Source organism: Ahaetulla prasina, chromosome 3 (assembly GCF_028640845.1).
Source record: "Ahaetulla prasina isolate Xishuangbanna chromosome 3, ASM2864084v1, whole genome shotgun sequence".
NCBI lineage: Eukaryota > Metazoa > Chordata > Lepidosauria > Squamata > Colubridae > Ahaetulla > Ahaetulla prasina.
Window position 1 is genome coordinate 31,799,019 of NC_080541.1, and position 14,207 is coordinate 31,813,225.

Here is a 14,207-nt window from a genome sequence, read left to right on the forward strand (position 1 = left end):
TACACAGGATCAAATCAAAAGGACTTGTGATTATGACATTGGTTTTGAATAACACTCTAGGGCAGTGTTTTTTTCAACCGTGGCAACTTTAAGCTGGCTGTGAAATTCTGGGAGTTGAAATCTACACGTATTAAATTTGCCAAGGTTGAGAAGCATAGACCGATGTTAAAATGCGGTTGGCTATTTTGAGTTCAGGAGGTGAATGAATCTAGATATCCGGATGAATTCAAGGAAGCATGGTTCAGTAAACCAAGGGTTACTGTGTTGTGCAAACACGCCACTTACTCAGAAGTAATAATTACTACGCTGCAAAGGAGTCAATTGCTCATAACGATAACTAAACGCCCTAAGCCTGCGCAGAGTAATAAAAACTACACCACCCAAGATGCATCCTTCTGCAAAAGCCACTCATTGGCGCGGCGCATGATGGGGCAAAGAAGACCGCGTTCTCCTTCGCGTTCCCCTGCCCGTGACGTCACACCAGCTCCCTTGCCGGCCGCTATAGCTTTGCACCAACGCAGTTTCGCTCGGCCCGAAGCAACTTTCTTTTCCGTCTTCTCCGGAGTTCTGGCTGGCACTTGGAAAGACCAATGCGCGTTTTGGATCCGCGCGTTTTCCGCCAATTGGAAGGCCGGGGGGGCGGTATTTCTGGAGTAGCCCACCGAGCGCTCAGCTGAGTATTGGAGTCCGGCAACGGCCCTCTGGGAGAGGAGGCGTGCTTGGTTTTTTTTTTTTTTTTAAAGGGCCAGTAGCGGAAGAAAGTTGCGGGCAGAGTTTCCTGAGGAGGGGGGGGGTGCTTCTTCGGGCTCCCTGATTGGTCCTTGTCCGGCCCCTTCAGGGTTGGCAAGCAGAGCACCGCGCCTTGGTTGGGGCCGACCGTCTGGGGAGCCTCTGGCCGCAGAATGGAGCAGGCAGCGCCTAAAAGGTAACGGTCAGGGCCTCCCTCGTTTCAGGGAGACTGAGGCGGCAGCAGCAGCAGCAGCAGCGAGGTTTATGTTTGGGCGGAAGGGAGAAGGCCGGTGTAGTGTAGGCCGCGTGCCCCGCAGTTCGCCGCTTCTCGAAGCCTGGACTCCCCGTCACCGGGAGGGCCTCCCGGCTTGAGGTGTCCCTCGCCTTGGGTTCATCCCTCTGCGCTTGCCGGGCCTGAGGGGCCTGTTTTTGGATGGCACCGAAGAGAGGCGTTGTCGCAGCCTTTCTCAGCGGGATGCCTCCGACGGGCTGGCTAGAGGAAATGGGAGTTGTAGTCCCGTAGGTTGGAGGGCATTCCGGGTTGGCTAGAGGAGATGGGAGTTATAGTCCTGTAGGTTGGAGGGCGTTCCAGGCTGGCTAGAGGAGATGGGAGTTGTAGTCCTGTAGGTTGGAGGGCATTCCGGGCTGCCTAGAGGAGATGGGAGTTGTAGTCCTGTGGGTTGGAGGGCATTCCAGGCTGGCTAGAGGAGATGGGAGTTGTAGTCCTGTGGGTTGGAGGGCATTCCGGGCTGGCTAGAGGAGATGGGAGTTGTAGTCCTGTGGGTTGGAGGGCATTCCGGGCTGGCTAGAGGAAATGGGAGTTGTAGTAACAGATTGGAGGGAATTCTGGGCTGCCTAGAGGAGGTGGGAGTTGTCCTCCAATAGATTGGAGGGCATCCCTCCTGGGATGGAGCTACTTTACCTGTAAAGAAGCCCTCAATGCACAACACCTGGAGAGAAATGGGCTTTTCTTGTTCCCACGTGTGTTTTTAAATACACAGGTAGCATAATTCCTGCCTGCAAACAATCACCTGGACTTCTGAGATTCACCTGCCTGCTTTCCTAGGGAATACTGTAACCTACTCACTTAGCATTCCTTAAGCATTCACTCCTTGGTATGGCAGTATGATTATATTGATTATGTGCCATCAAGTCATTTTGACTCCTAGTAACCACATAGGTAGATTTTCTCCACATTAATCTATCCATAATCCTTATGTCTCTCAAGTCTCCCAATGGAGTGTTCCCATTGCCATTGTAACTGAATCCATCCACTTTTGCTTCTGGTTGTCCTTTTTACCTTCTATCTGTCCCAGCAATACATATTTCCAGAGAGCTGGCTTTGTATAATGTGTCCCAAATAAGATAATTTGAGTCTGACCCTTTGTATGGCAGAATTATATGGCAGCTTCAACATACTGTTAATATGTCTTGGTGTGCACTGTGTGGTGCTTAAGCCCACGCAGAAATAAAGACCTCCCATCTAGCCCTAGCCCTGATTCAGGTAGTAATGGGCAAGAAATTAATCTCTCATGAAAATATGTATTCACACCACCCACTTAAGACCTCCCTGGTGGTGTCTTCCTGGGGTGGAGAATATGTCCCCAATGGTTCTCTGGTAAATGACCACCACAGAGGCATTTCACTTCGTCTTCATGAAAGTGTATGAAAATGGAAACTTGGGAAATCTTTTCATGTTGGTATTATCACAATGAGTTTTAAAAATATGTGCTTGAAATGGACAATGACAGAAGACTGTGGCTTATTTTTAAACTATGTTTTTGATCATATTAAATTATTACAATACATTTACATGGGCTGTGGATGAGAAGTTGCTCAGTCGTAAAATACTGAATTTTTGAATAATGGAAACATATTTTTAGAAGCAGTATTCTATATGTGCATAGACATTACATTTCCAAAATATTTTCAGAAAAAAAACAAAATTATTTTAAATCATCTTTATTGTAATAGCAATATAATATTGTCACCTCCTGGAAAGGAGTAAATCATGAAAAGATAATCAAGCAACGAATCACCGAACACCTAGAAGCAAACAAAGTAATAACCAAAAGCCAACATGGGTTTGTCAAAAACAGATCATGCCAGACTAATCTTATCGCATTCTTTGACAAAATGACAAAATTAGTAGACCAGAGGAATGCTGTCGATATAATTTACTTGGACTTCAGTAAAGCATTTGATAAAGTAGACCATAACCTACTACTACTAGATAAAGTAGAAAAATGTGGGTTAGACAACACCACCACCAGATGGATTCGTAACTGGCTGACCAACCGCACTCAACGTGTAGTCCTCAACGGAACTACATCCACATGGAGGGAAGTATGCAGTGGAGTACCCAAGGCTCTGTTTTAGGCCCAGTACTCTTCAACATCTTCATCAATGACTTTGACGAGGGGATAGATGGGGAACTCATCAAATTTGCAGATGACACCAAGCTGGCAGGAATAGCCAACACTCCAGAAGATAGGCTCAAGTTACAGAAAGATCTTGACAGACTTGAACATTGGGCGCTATCTAACAAAATGAAATTCAACAGTGAAAAAAGTAAGGTTCTACATTTAGGCCAAAAAACCAAAATGCACCAGTACCGTATATGTGGTACCTTGCTCAATAGTAGTACCTGTGAGAGGGATCTTGGAGTCCTAGTGGATAACCATTTAGATATGAGCCAGCAGTGTGCAGCAGCTGTTAAAAAAGCCAACACAGTTCTGGGCTGCATAAACAGAGGGATAGAATCAAGATCACGTGAAGTGTTAGTGCCACTTTATAATGCCTTGGTAAGGCCACACTTGGAATATTGCATCCAGTTTTGGTCGCCACGATGTAAAAAAGATGTTGAGACTCTAGAAAGAGTGCAGAGAAGAGCAACAAAGATGATTAGGGGACTGGAGGATAAAACATATGAAGAACGGTTGCAGGAACTGGGTATGTCTAGTTTAACAAAAAGAAGGACTAGGGGAGACATGATAGCTGTGTTCCAATATCTCAGGGGCTGCCACAAAGAAGAGGGAGTCGGACTGTTCACCTGAGGGTAGAACAAGAAGCAATGGGTGGAAACTGATCAAAGAAAGAAGCAACTTAGAACTAAGGAGAAATTTCCTGACAGTTAGAACAATTAATAAGTGGAACGACTTGCCTTCAGAAGTTGTGAATGCTCCAACACTGGAAATTTTTAAGAAAATGTTGGATAACCATCTGATTGAGATGGTGTAGGGTTTTCTGCCTGGGCAGGGGGTTGGACTAGAAGGCCTCCAAAGTCCCTTCCAACTCTGATGTTATGTTATGTTATGATTGGAGGCACATGTACAGTAGGGGAATTCAAAACTAGTCTAGGTAGAACATGGGTGTAAGTCATTAAAGATTAAGTTTTTTTAATCATAAATAACAAATAATGCCTGGAAACATATAAACAGTCTTCTTGAAAGAGTAAGTTATTTATTTCTATTATAGTGGGACGTAGGCTTTTTGATAGAATGACTGGTGGCACTTAAGAAAATAATTTATATATTGAGTTTCCATATTGTTATGCAACTACCCTAAAAAGGAAGTTGATATTAGTGGGTGTGCTTAATGTTTTTCTTACCCTGTGTTGCTTAAGTTAATGAGTATATTAAATCCTTAAACAGGCCATGATTAAGCACGTACAGCACGTTTTTCTGTCATTTTAGATCTAGATTAAATTCCAATTTCCTCACCTCCAGAAACTTTCATCCTGTTTATTTTTTCATTTTTAAATTATATGCGCCTTGACTATACTAGTTATTGGAACTTTTCTTTGGAATCTTTTTGATGCAGCCTGCCTTTTACAGTACTACCGATTTCACTTAAAACTGCTTGAGAACATTATGGTGCAAAATTCACTACTCTAGATAGCCATCATGTTGTTCCTTCTCTTCTTTCTTTACCTGGATGTTTTTCTTTTCCTGGTAGAAATGAAAGTCTTCTACCGTCAGTTGAGCCTTGTAGTTGAGCACCAGCTTAGTTGGCCAGAAATTCCATGCAGGTGGATGAATGAGTGGTTGGAGGAGGGACTCCAATACCAAAGAGTTGCTAGAAAGAAATTAAGACTATTTCATTTGTGTTCAACACAATGCTATAATGCAGCTCTCTATTTTTTCCTGTTGTGTTAGCCTTCACTAATAGAATCTCTGTGGGTTCTTTCTTAAGTTTATCTTTTCCTTTCAACTGTACTAATGTGCTTCCGAGTGGAAGTTGTAGGATTCCCAGTGTTAGTTTTATATGTGTGACCATATCAAGTATTTGTTTTTTTTTAAATTTTGTCACAACATTATATACAAGCACATATATTGAAAGGCGACAATAGGACAGGAACGGTAGGCACTTTTGTGCACTTACGCATGTCCCTTATAGTTCTCTTAGGAATGGGGTGAGGTCAATGGTACACAGTTTTTGTTTAAAGTTTTTGGGAGTTTGAGAAGAGACCACAGAGTCAGGTAGTGTATTGCAAGCATTAACAACTCTGTTACAAAAGTCATATTTTCTGCAATCAAGATTGAAGCGGTTAACATTAAGTTTGAATCTATTGTTTGCTCTTGTATTATTTCGATTGAAGCTGAAGTAGTCTTTAACAGGAAGGACATTGCAATAGAAGATTCTATGTGTTAAACACAGGTCTTGTCGGAGTCGGCGGAGTTGTAAGTTTTCTAATCCCAGGATTTCAAGTCTGGTGGAATAAGGTATTTTGTTGTTTACAGAGGAGCAGAGAACTCTTCTTGTAAAATATTTCTGGACTTGTTCAATTGTATTAATGTCAGAGATGTGGTATGGGTTCCAGACAGGTGAGCTATATTCAAGAATGGGTCTGGCAAATGTTTTGAATGCTCTGGTTAGTGTAGAGTTTTTGGAAAAGAAGCTATGCAGAATTAGGTTTACAACTCTTAGAGCCTTTTTTGCTATGTAGTTGCAGTGGGCTTTGGCACTTAGATCATTTGATATGAAAACTCCAAGGTCTTGAACAGGGTGGGGGTCATCTGTAAGGTAATGTCCATTAAGCTTGTACTTAGTGTTTGGGTTCTTTTTTCCAATATGTAAGTCTGAGCATTTGCTGGTTGAGATTTGGAGTTGCCAAGTTTTAGACCAATCGGATACAAAGTCAAGGTCTTTTTGAAGGGTAGTAGTATTGTTGGTGGTGTTAAATAGTTTGATATCATCAGCAAAGAGAACACAATAACTTGAGATATGGTCACAGAGATCATTTATGTATAGTATGAAGAGCTTTGGTCCAAGAACACTGCCTTGAGGAACGCCACTTTTGACAGGGACAGGAATTGATAGAGCATTGCCAATTTTGACCACTTGTTGTCTGTTAGACAGGAAAGCAGTTATCCAATTGTGAAGAGGTCCTGAAATGCCGTAGGATTTTAGTTTTAGGAGAAGTTTATCGTGTACTACTGAGTCAAAAGCTTTGCAGAAGTCAATGTAGATTGTATCTATTGCTTTGCCTTGTTCAAAATTAGTAGTCCATATGTTTTTTGCAGTGGAGAAGTTGTAAGTTACATGATAATTTTTTTCTGAAACCAAATAGTTTATTAGAGAGTAGGTTGTTTGTTTCTAGGTGGAGGGTAATGGATTGGTTGATGATAGATTCCATTACTTTGCAGGTGATGCAGCATAGAGAGATTGGTCTGTAATTTTCAACTAGGCTGGGATCTCCTTTTCTGAAGATAGGGATGACTGTGGCTAGAGACCAAAGTTTGGGAAGGGAACCAGTCATGAAAGCTTTATCAAACATTATGCTTAGGGGTTTTAGTGGAAAGTTTTAGTGGAAAGTTTTTTTAAGAAGTATGCACATAGTCCATCAGGCCCAATAGATAGGGATGGTTTCAGTTTGCGAATAGCTTTTTCAACATTATCTTCTGTGAAGTCTGTATGAGTAAAGTCGTAATCATTGTTAGTACGATTGGGGAATGCTGGATATGTGCCATCACTGTTAGCAAAGACTGAGCCAAAGAATGTGTTGTTGTTGCTATTTAATTTGAGAAAAGATGAGAGAACGAGCAAAATATAAAAAATTTTGACCCTAAAAATTATATGCTGTTTTAGTACAGTAGGCTATATTCAAGCTTTGTATATTCAGACATTGAAATCATACCCTTGTGCACATGTACACTGCACTAAAAATAGGAATAACATTGTTAAACCTAAACCAAAGTAGCACATAAAGTATACTATTAACATGAATCCTCATAACCATATATGGTATCTAACTTATGAGCATATGAATATTCTCAAGAAAAAAAGGGAAGTTCACATGCAGAGGTATTTGTACTTCCTTTCTCTAAAGCTGTTTTATCGGAGTAAATGTGAGCATTAACTTGGTTACAAATTGATGAAAAGGTTTTCGGTATAAAGTCTTATAAAATATAAGCACTGATTAAGAACTAGCAGTCTTTGAGAGGTTGAAGACATAATGAAGCAGTGATAAACTTTTGGGCTGAATGGCTGTGGTCTAGTTTTCTTTTGTCCTGATATTCTGCCAGCAACTGTGTGACATTTTCAGGGGCAGAGAGAGCTGCTTTGTGATGTACCTGGAACAGTTTACATAAGCTGATCTGGACTGACTGAGCTCTTGATTAGGACTTGTCAACTGATATCTGATTGATCCATGTCACAGGCATCCAAAGAAGTTGGTTCCTGATTGATTCCTCATCTTTAATATATAGTGATTATTCCAGAGAAGTATTAACAAGTCAGATTTCCGCCTTATATGTCATAGTAGTACAAATCCAGACCATGTTGGTAAATCTAAATACATCTGTCCAATTCATATACATCTTTAAAATCTCAATTAGTGTTATTTTAAACTATGGCGCTTGAAATTTAAAACTGGAAGAAGTTTTAAATTTACATTTCTAGCTTCAAAAGCCTGAATAATATTGTTCAATAACTTTTCTATGCTCAGAAAAAAATTACTTGAAAATTCCCTGAAAATTCCCACATGTATATATCCTCCCCACCTCCTCTTCCTCCTCCTCTTCCTCCTCCTCCTCCATCATTATCCCATTATGTAATGTGTCTTGGGTATCTGCACAGGTTGGTAGAAAAGTTTCTTTAATTTGCAATATAGATAATTTCAGACATTGCAATAAAGGACAGCTATGTATGCCTATTCAATAATGAATTCCATTAAGTCATGTAGGATGTATTCTCAGTATGATTTTTGCAAAGATGTTATTGTTTTTGCTTATGGAGCAAGAAAATCAAAACATAATTCCTGCTTTATAGATTGTACCTGGGTGACCAAGTCAGTTGCTTTCATTCAGTCCTAAGAAGAAGGCTAGAAATAGTAAACTATTTCTGAAAATACTATCAAGAAAACTTCAAAGAGTTGTCTGTGCACACATGCACGTATGTACACAAAACAAAACAAATTGAACATATGATAATTTGAGCTTCCTTTTCCCCTATCTGGTCAATTACTATAGCATCTGCACTAGAGAAAATTTCAGCAGACCTAGAATTTATTTGTTGGACTTCTTGCAATCTAAATACAAACTTAAATTGGAGAGATACTAGAATAGCTTATTTTAAGTGGTGATTCAAAGACACAGTTTTTCTTCTAGTTGATGGATTTTATAACCTTATAACCTAAGAAAACAAACACAAATACTACTTCGTATAATTCTATAACTGTGATATAATGTATCACATTGGTCATAGTTTATCCCTTTTATGTTTTGTCCCATGGTAAATATTCTTATCAGTCTAGGGCTATACTGCCTTGGGATTAGTTTTGTCTTGTTTATGTAAGATCAAACAACTTTTCAAAGCTGTGAGAGAGATATACAATTTCTAAGGAATGACAAATAAATACAAATGTTAAATGTTATGAATGATGATGTATTATAGTAGACTAATTTCTGTGTTAGAATTTGTAGCATATATGTGGAAAGTTTAAATTTAAATTAAATTAAATTTTAGTTTAGTTTACTTTATATTATGCTCCAATCCACGTGAGATTCTGAGCAGCTTGCATTATGTTAGATGTTGATAAATAATATCAATGAGAAAGCAAAAAAGCCAGAGCAATAATGTGTTATGGAGCAAGCAACAACTTTCCAACCTATAATAGACATGTTCCCCATATATATTCCTGAGGCTGTCTGGAATAGCCAGGTTTGATGGCTTTCCCAAAAAATGAGTAAGGTGGCAATCAGTTGGCCCCCTGTTGATTTGCTTTCTCTTTGTACAGATTCTCTCCTTCCCAAGCTATGATTTTCTTGTTTCTATTATTTCCCCTTTGTGTGCTTAGTTGTCCATTAAAACTGCTTTCAAGTGAGAAATTGATTACTTCTGAATGGGATGCACTTGTGTTTAAAATTGTAATTTTGATATTAACCTATTAAAACCTTAATTTATGTTTTTAGAATAATTAATTATAGATAAATAAAATACTAGAAGTTACCTTGGTCTTTTTTTGGAGAAGGTATGTGGTACAGATTGAAACTCTGCAGCTTTCTATTCATTCTTAAGAAACTAAAAGTGTAGATTTAGTAATTAAAGATAAAAGTAAATTGCAAATTACTAATTGTAGATTATTTCAAATGTTTTTATATTTTTATTAGCAAGCTTAAAAAGCTCAGTGAAGACAGCTTGACTAAACAGCCTGAAGAAGTATTTGATGTCTTGGAGAAGCTTGGTGAAGGGTATGTACAATTTTGTATATGTAGAGATGTATGGATGGCTATGGAAATTTAATATATGTATCATGCAAACATAGTGGAAGGTTGATCGTGAGTTGAAAAATCTTCCATATTTGAACTGGAAAAATCTTCCATATTTGAACTGGAAAAATCTTCCATATTTGAACTGGTGCCTACATTCAGCTAACCTAATGAGATTGTGTACAGGTAGACCTTGCTTAACTATGATAATTGGAACCGGAAACTTTCATCATTAAGCAATGAGGCTGTAAGTCAAAACATCATGTGATTGCGAGTATTTGTTGGCAGTTCTAATATAGTCCCAATTGCCATCGTTATGGAAGGATCTTACATGACTGCAACTTGAACTTCGTGCCAGCTCCTTTCTTGACCATGCTTGTCAGAAGTCAACAGAGAAGGTTATAAATTGTAGTCACTTGGGTGCTTCAATGGTTGTACATACAAAGATTGGTCTTAAGTACCATTTGTTCAGTTATAAGATTGAATGGCCACTGAATGAGTGGTTGTTAAATGAGGACCAGCTTTATTATAAAGTAAAGTTTACAAATTGCTCAATGTAACAAGCTCAGTGGAGCATTCCTAATATATAAAAATAATGGCAAAGTGAGATTTTGATTAAAGGAGAAGGTAAGAGAATGTTGTGTAGTTTCAAACCAGATATACCTCAGAGGCTCCAATTATGTCTGCCAGTTAAGCTGAATATATCACATATATATCCTAAGTTAACTAATATTTTCCACAGATCCAGTTACAATTGTGGGAAACCTACCATGCTGCTGTATTTCCTTGTTCATTGGATAAGAGCTCCAGAAGCATATAGCTTTGAGGACTGCTTCCTCTCTCCCCATTTCAATATTTGTCTGCCTTACACCTACCATAGAAGAGAAAGATGGATTAAGACAGAGAGAGTAGGATCTGTACCACCAGTTAAATCTGTTACAACACCAATCCCAATTGAGCCGTTGCAGGGGACTTCTAAGCTTTCTTTGCAATGACCAGGAAGGCATTTACAATGATTGCCAGAATATAAGTAATTGTGTGCTCACTGTGGTCAGTCTTTCCATGTGGTTAGCTGTGCCACATGAGCATTGGTTCTTTCAGAGAGAGAGTTCCTGGCATTACCAGTTTAAGATAGTTTGTCCATTAGCCTTATTTTTCTTTGCAATACATACTTTCCCCTAGGCTTATATTTATTGATATGTAGGGGATCCTCAGACCACACTTTGAGAACTGTCTTAGATAATTCTGAGTAACACTTTTAAATTTAAAAAATGAAGAAAATGATTATGAAAAATCATTAACATTAAAGTGAATTCTAGTATTATGTAATTGGAAATTTGTTTACATTATATTTTCTCCTTCCCTGTGAAGCCTCCTCCCCTTTAAAACCTGCTTTGGAGACTGGAGGAAGTTGGAGCATATGTGACAGTAAATGAAGCTGTAGAATGAGAGGATATCATGCCATTCTTACCAGCTGAAATTAGTTGGTTTTTTTTTTCCTAGATAAATTCTAGTTAAATTCCCAAATGGACTTCTTTTTCCAGTTAAAGTGACATTAAGGTTTTTAAAAGACTTTTTTGCAGCCTTTTGGGAATGTTTTACTAATGAATAAAATAGAAAAGATATAGAAGCTGCTGCAAAATGCATGATATTCTGTATCTGTATATTCTTTCTGACATGATATATTGAAATAATGATTTAATTTATCCTTGTTTAATGGATGTCACCTTCAGTAAACCAAATGCCATGTGGATATCCCCTTGAAATAATGAATAATTTCTGTTGTAGTCCGGATGAGCAATTGCATCTACATTAACTTTACCACATTCAGGATGATTTAACATATGCAAATAATGTACATTGGACAAGTGAGTGATAAATATAAAAAAATATTTTGAGGTTTGTTCATATAGTGAGAATCACATTACAGACCAAATATATAGGGAAGAGAAAGGGAAAGGCCAAACATCATGGTTAGAAGAAATTGATGAGGTTCTCCAAAAGAGAGGAGGTGAGAAGTTTAACAAATAAAAGGAATGAAATAATATATTGTCAGCCTCCACTCCAATCTTCGTATACTTTTGAATGATTTATATCAGTAGATAGAATGTGAAATGTTTATTTCTGTATTATAAAACAATTAAGGAACTGAGATGTATCATACCACCGTACAGGGTAAGGGAAAAGGAGCCTCTTAAGAGTGTCGGCTGACATAACAGTGTGGGAGGGGTGATTAACGGCTGAGTGGTAACAGCGCCGGCTTTTCCAACAGAAACTGCATTCCTAAGATGACTGACAACTAGAGACCTGTGGAAGAAGATTACCACGAGGGGCCGAGAAGGAGCTGGCATTGGACCAGACCAGCCTGACCTCCTGAAGGAGGAGGGACAATTGGGGGGATATGATATGTTAGCCATATTTTGTCTCAGATTCAACTTTACTAAGCTGCCATCAAGACTATAACGAGTAAAAGTACTTTTCTTTATTCCAAATGAAGTCAAGGTGAATTCTTTCCTAGTTATAATCGGAGGTAGCCTGACATATATGCACATAATGAGAGGAGAGATGATTTGCAAGGGTAGAAAGACATAAGACAGGTATAGGAAATTGTGTTGATTCAAACTAGATTTAGCTGTATATCTTCTTCTTTTTATGTCTTCATTTTTTTAAGTTAAAAATTATTTATTCCTTTTCTATGTTTAACGTATTACCCTAAAGCAGGGGTGTCAAACTCAATTTTATTGAGGACAGCATCAGGATTGTGTTTGACCTTGAGCTTGACACCTCTGCCCTAAAGGAATAGGGTGATGGACAGATATTTACAAAAAAATGCATATATTGGTGCAAAGTGTGTACAAAAAGCCTAAAAGAAAGCTAAAAGAAAGCTAATAGGCTAATAAGAAAAAATGTGCGCACTCTTCTCATTCTCTTGATTTGCATATTAGTTGTTTGATTGCTTATATGCCATCAAGTCAGTGTCAATTTTTTGCAACCATAGCCAGGTAGTCCTCAACTTACAACCATTTGTTTAGTGATTGTTTTAAGTTACAACGGTGTTGAAAAAAGTGACTTATGATTGTTTTTCATACTTATGAATACTACAGCACCCGTATGGTCATGTGATCAAAATTTGGTTGCTTAGCAATTGGCATGTATTTATGACGGTTGCCTTGTCCCAGGGCTGTATGATCACCATTTGTAACCTTCTCAGCTGGCTTCTGACAAGTAAAGTCAATTGGGAGGGGGGGAGGAAAGATGCAAGAGCAGAAAGACAACTAAATCATTCATTTAACTACTGCAGAGATTCGCTTAACAACAACAAGAAGAGTTGTAAAATGGGGCAAAGCTCACTTAATAATTGCCTTGCTTAGCGACAGAAATTCTGGGTTCAATTGTCATCAGTCAAAGACTAAAAAGATAGACCTTTTGCAGGATGAATTGTGTACATGCATGCTAACAGTGGGTTTGTTCTCCAAATGTCCACTGCATTTCTGCCTAAAATGTCAGTGTTGTGTCTTGCCCGCCCTCAGAGCAGCCGGGGCCTTCTTATCTGCTCCCGAACACGAGGAATGTATGCCTCCCGGCCCCAGTCCTGGCTCCATGCCCAGACAAACTGCAGAAGAAGGAGCACCTCCCTGCCCCAGCCCTGACTCCATGCCCAGGCAAACGGAGCAGCTAGACCCCTCCCCCTCCTCCACAGCATGTGAGCCTGAGGAAAGTTTACTTCCAACAGCTGATTGGAGTGACCCTCGCATCAGAAGATTGGATAGGCGGAGGCAACAGAAGGAAGGGAGGGGCAGGCCTTAATGAGTGCTGAGTCATGGAGCCACACCCCATGGCCTATATAAAGGATCTACTTTCTGGCAGTCTCTGAGTCAGGCAAAAGTCGAACTTATCTTGCTGAAGTCACTTACTGGTCTCCTGCCTGCTCTGAGGACTTTGCTAGGACTTTGGGCAGAGCTGCAGAGGCAAGCCTGATTCGGATTTCCCTGACCCGGCCGTCAGCGGAGGAGTGGGACACGACAGTCAGTGTCCATGCTTAAGAAGGAGTACTATCATTTTTTTCAGAAAGCAGTAATTTTAATATGGTTGCTGGGAATGTATTGGGAAACCCAAGCTCATCCTCTTAGCAATTCTGAAAAGGTAATATCTAAGCTTTATAGATTGCTGGTTTCTTCCTGCCTTTAGACTGCTCACTGGTTATTTAGAGGAAAGTAACCTTTGTTTTCCATTGTTTTGCTGAACAGGAACTGACAGTAAAAATAAACAGGCAGCTAATGCAAAATGAAAGTAATTAAGAAATAAAGTATATGTACAATTATGTAACAACATACAATGGATAAGTAATGAAAAGCCACATTGAACTGTGATGCAAACTCATTTATTCTTCCTCTTGTACTACATAACTCTGGAGTTAATATGTAAAAGCAATAAACATTTTTATTGCAGAAACTATTGGAATCAATGGCTTGAGTGGGCATGGTGATTTTATTAATAACAGTATAAATTAATATTTCCCTTTCAGGTCTTATGGCAGTGTTTTTAAAGCTATTCATAAGGAATCAGGACAAGTCGTAGCAATTAAGCAAGTCCCTGTTGAATCAGATCTACAGGAAATAATTAAAGAAATTTCCATAATGCAACAATGTGACAGGTATGGATCAATTTATAATGTAAATGCTTCCATTTTTTTTTAAAAAAAATTATTAGATAATAATGTGTTAAAAATGCAAGCAGAGCCTGAAGGCCACTTGATTTTTTTAAATA

General features: G+C 38.9%; 1 protein-coding gene across 1 annotated transcript in view; it reads left to right on the forward strand.

The window, feature by feature from the left end:
• The first annotated feature begins 480 nt into the window (after positions 1-480).
• STK3 (serine/threonine kinase 3) overlaps positions 481-14,207 on the forward strand; it is a 129,891-nt gene continuing 116,164 nt past the window's right edge. Inside the window, exons 1-3 of the mRNA XM_058175597.1 lie at positions 481-925; positions 9,342-9,422; positions 13,966-14,094. Coding sequence (XP_058031580.1) covers positions 903-925; positions 9,342-9,422; positions 13,966-14,094 — 233 coding nt within the window. The 5' untranslated portion in view covers positions 481-902. The remainder of the gene's footprint in view (positions 926-9,341; positions 9,423-13,965; positions 14,095-14,207) is intronic.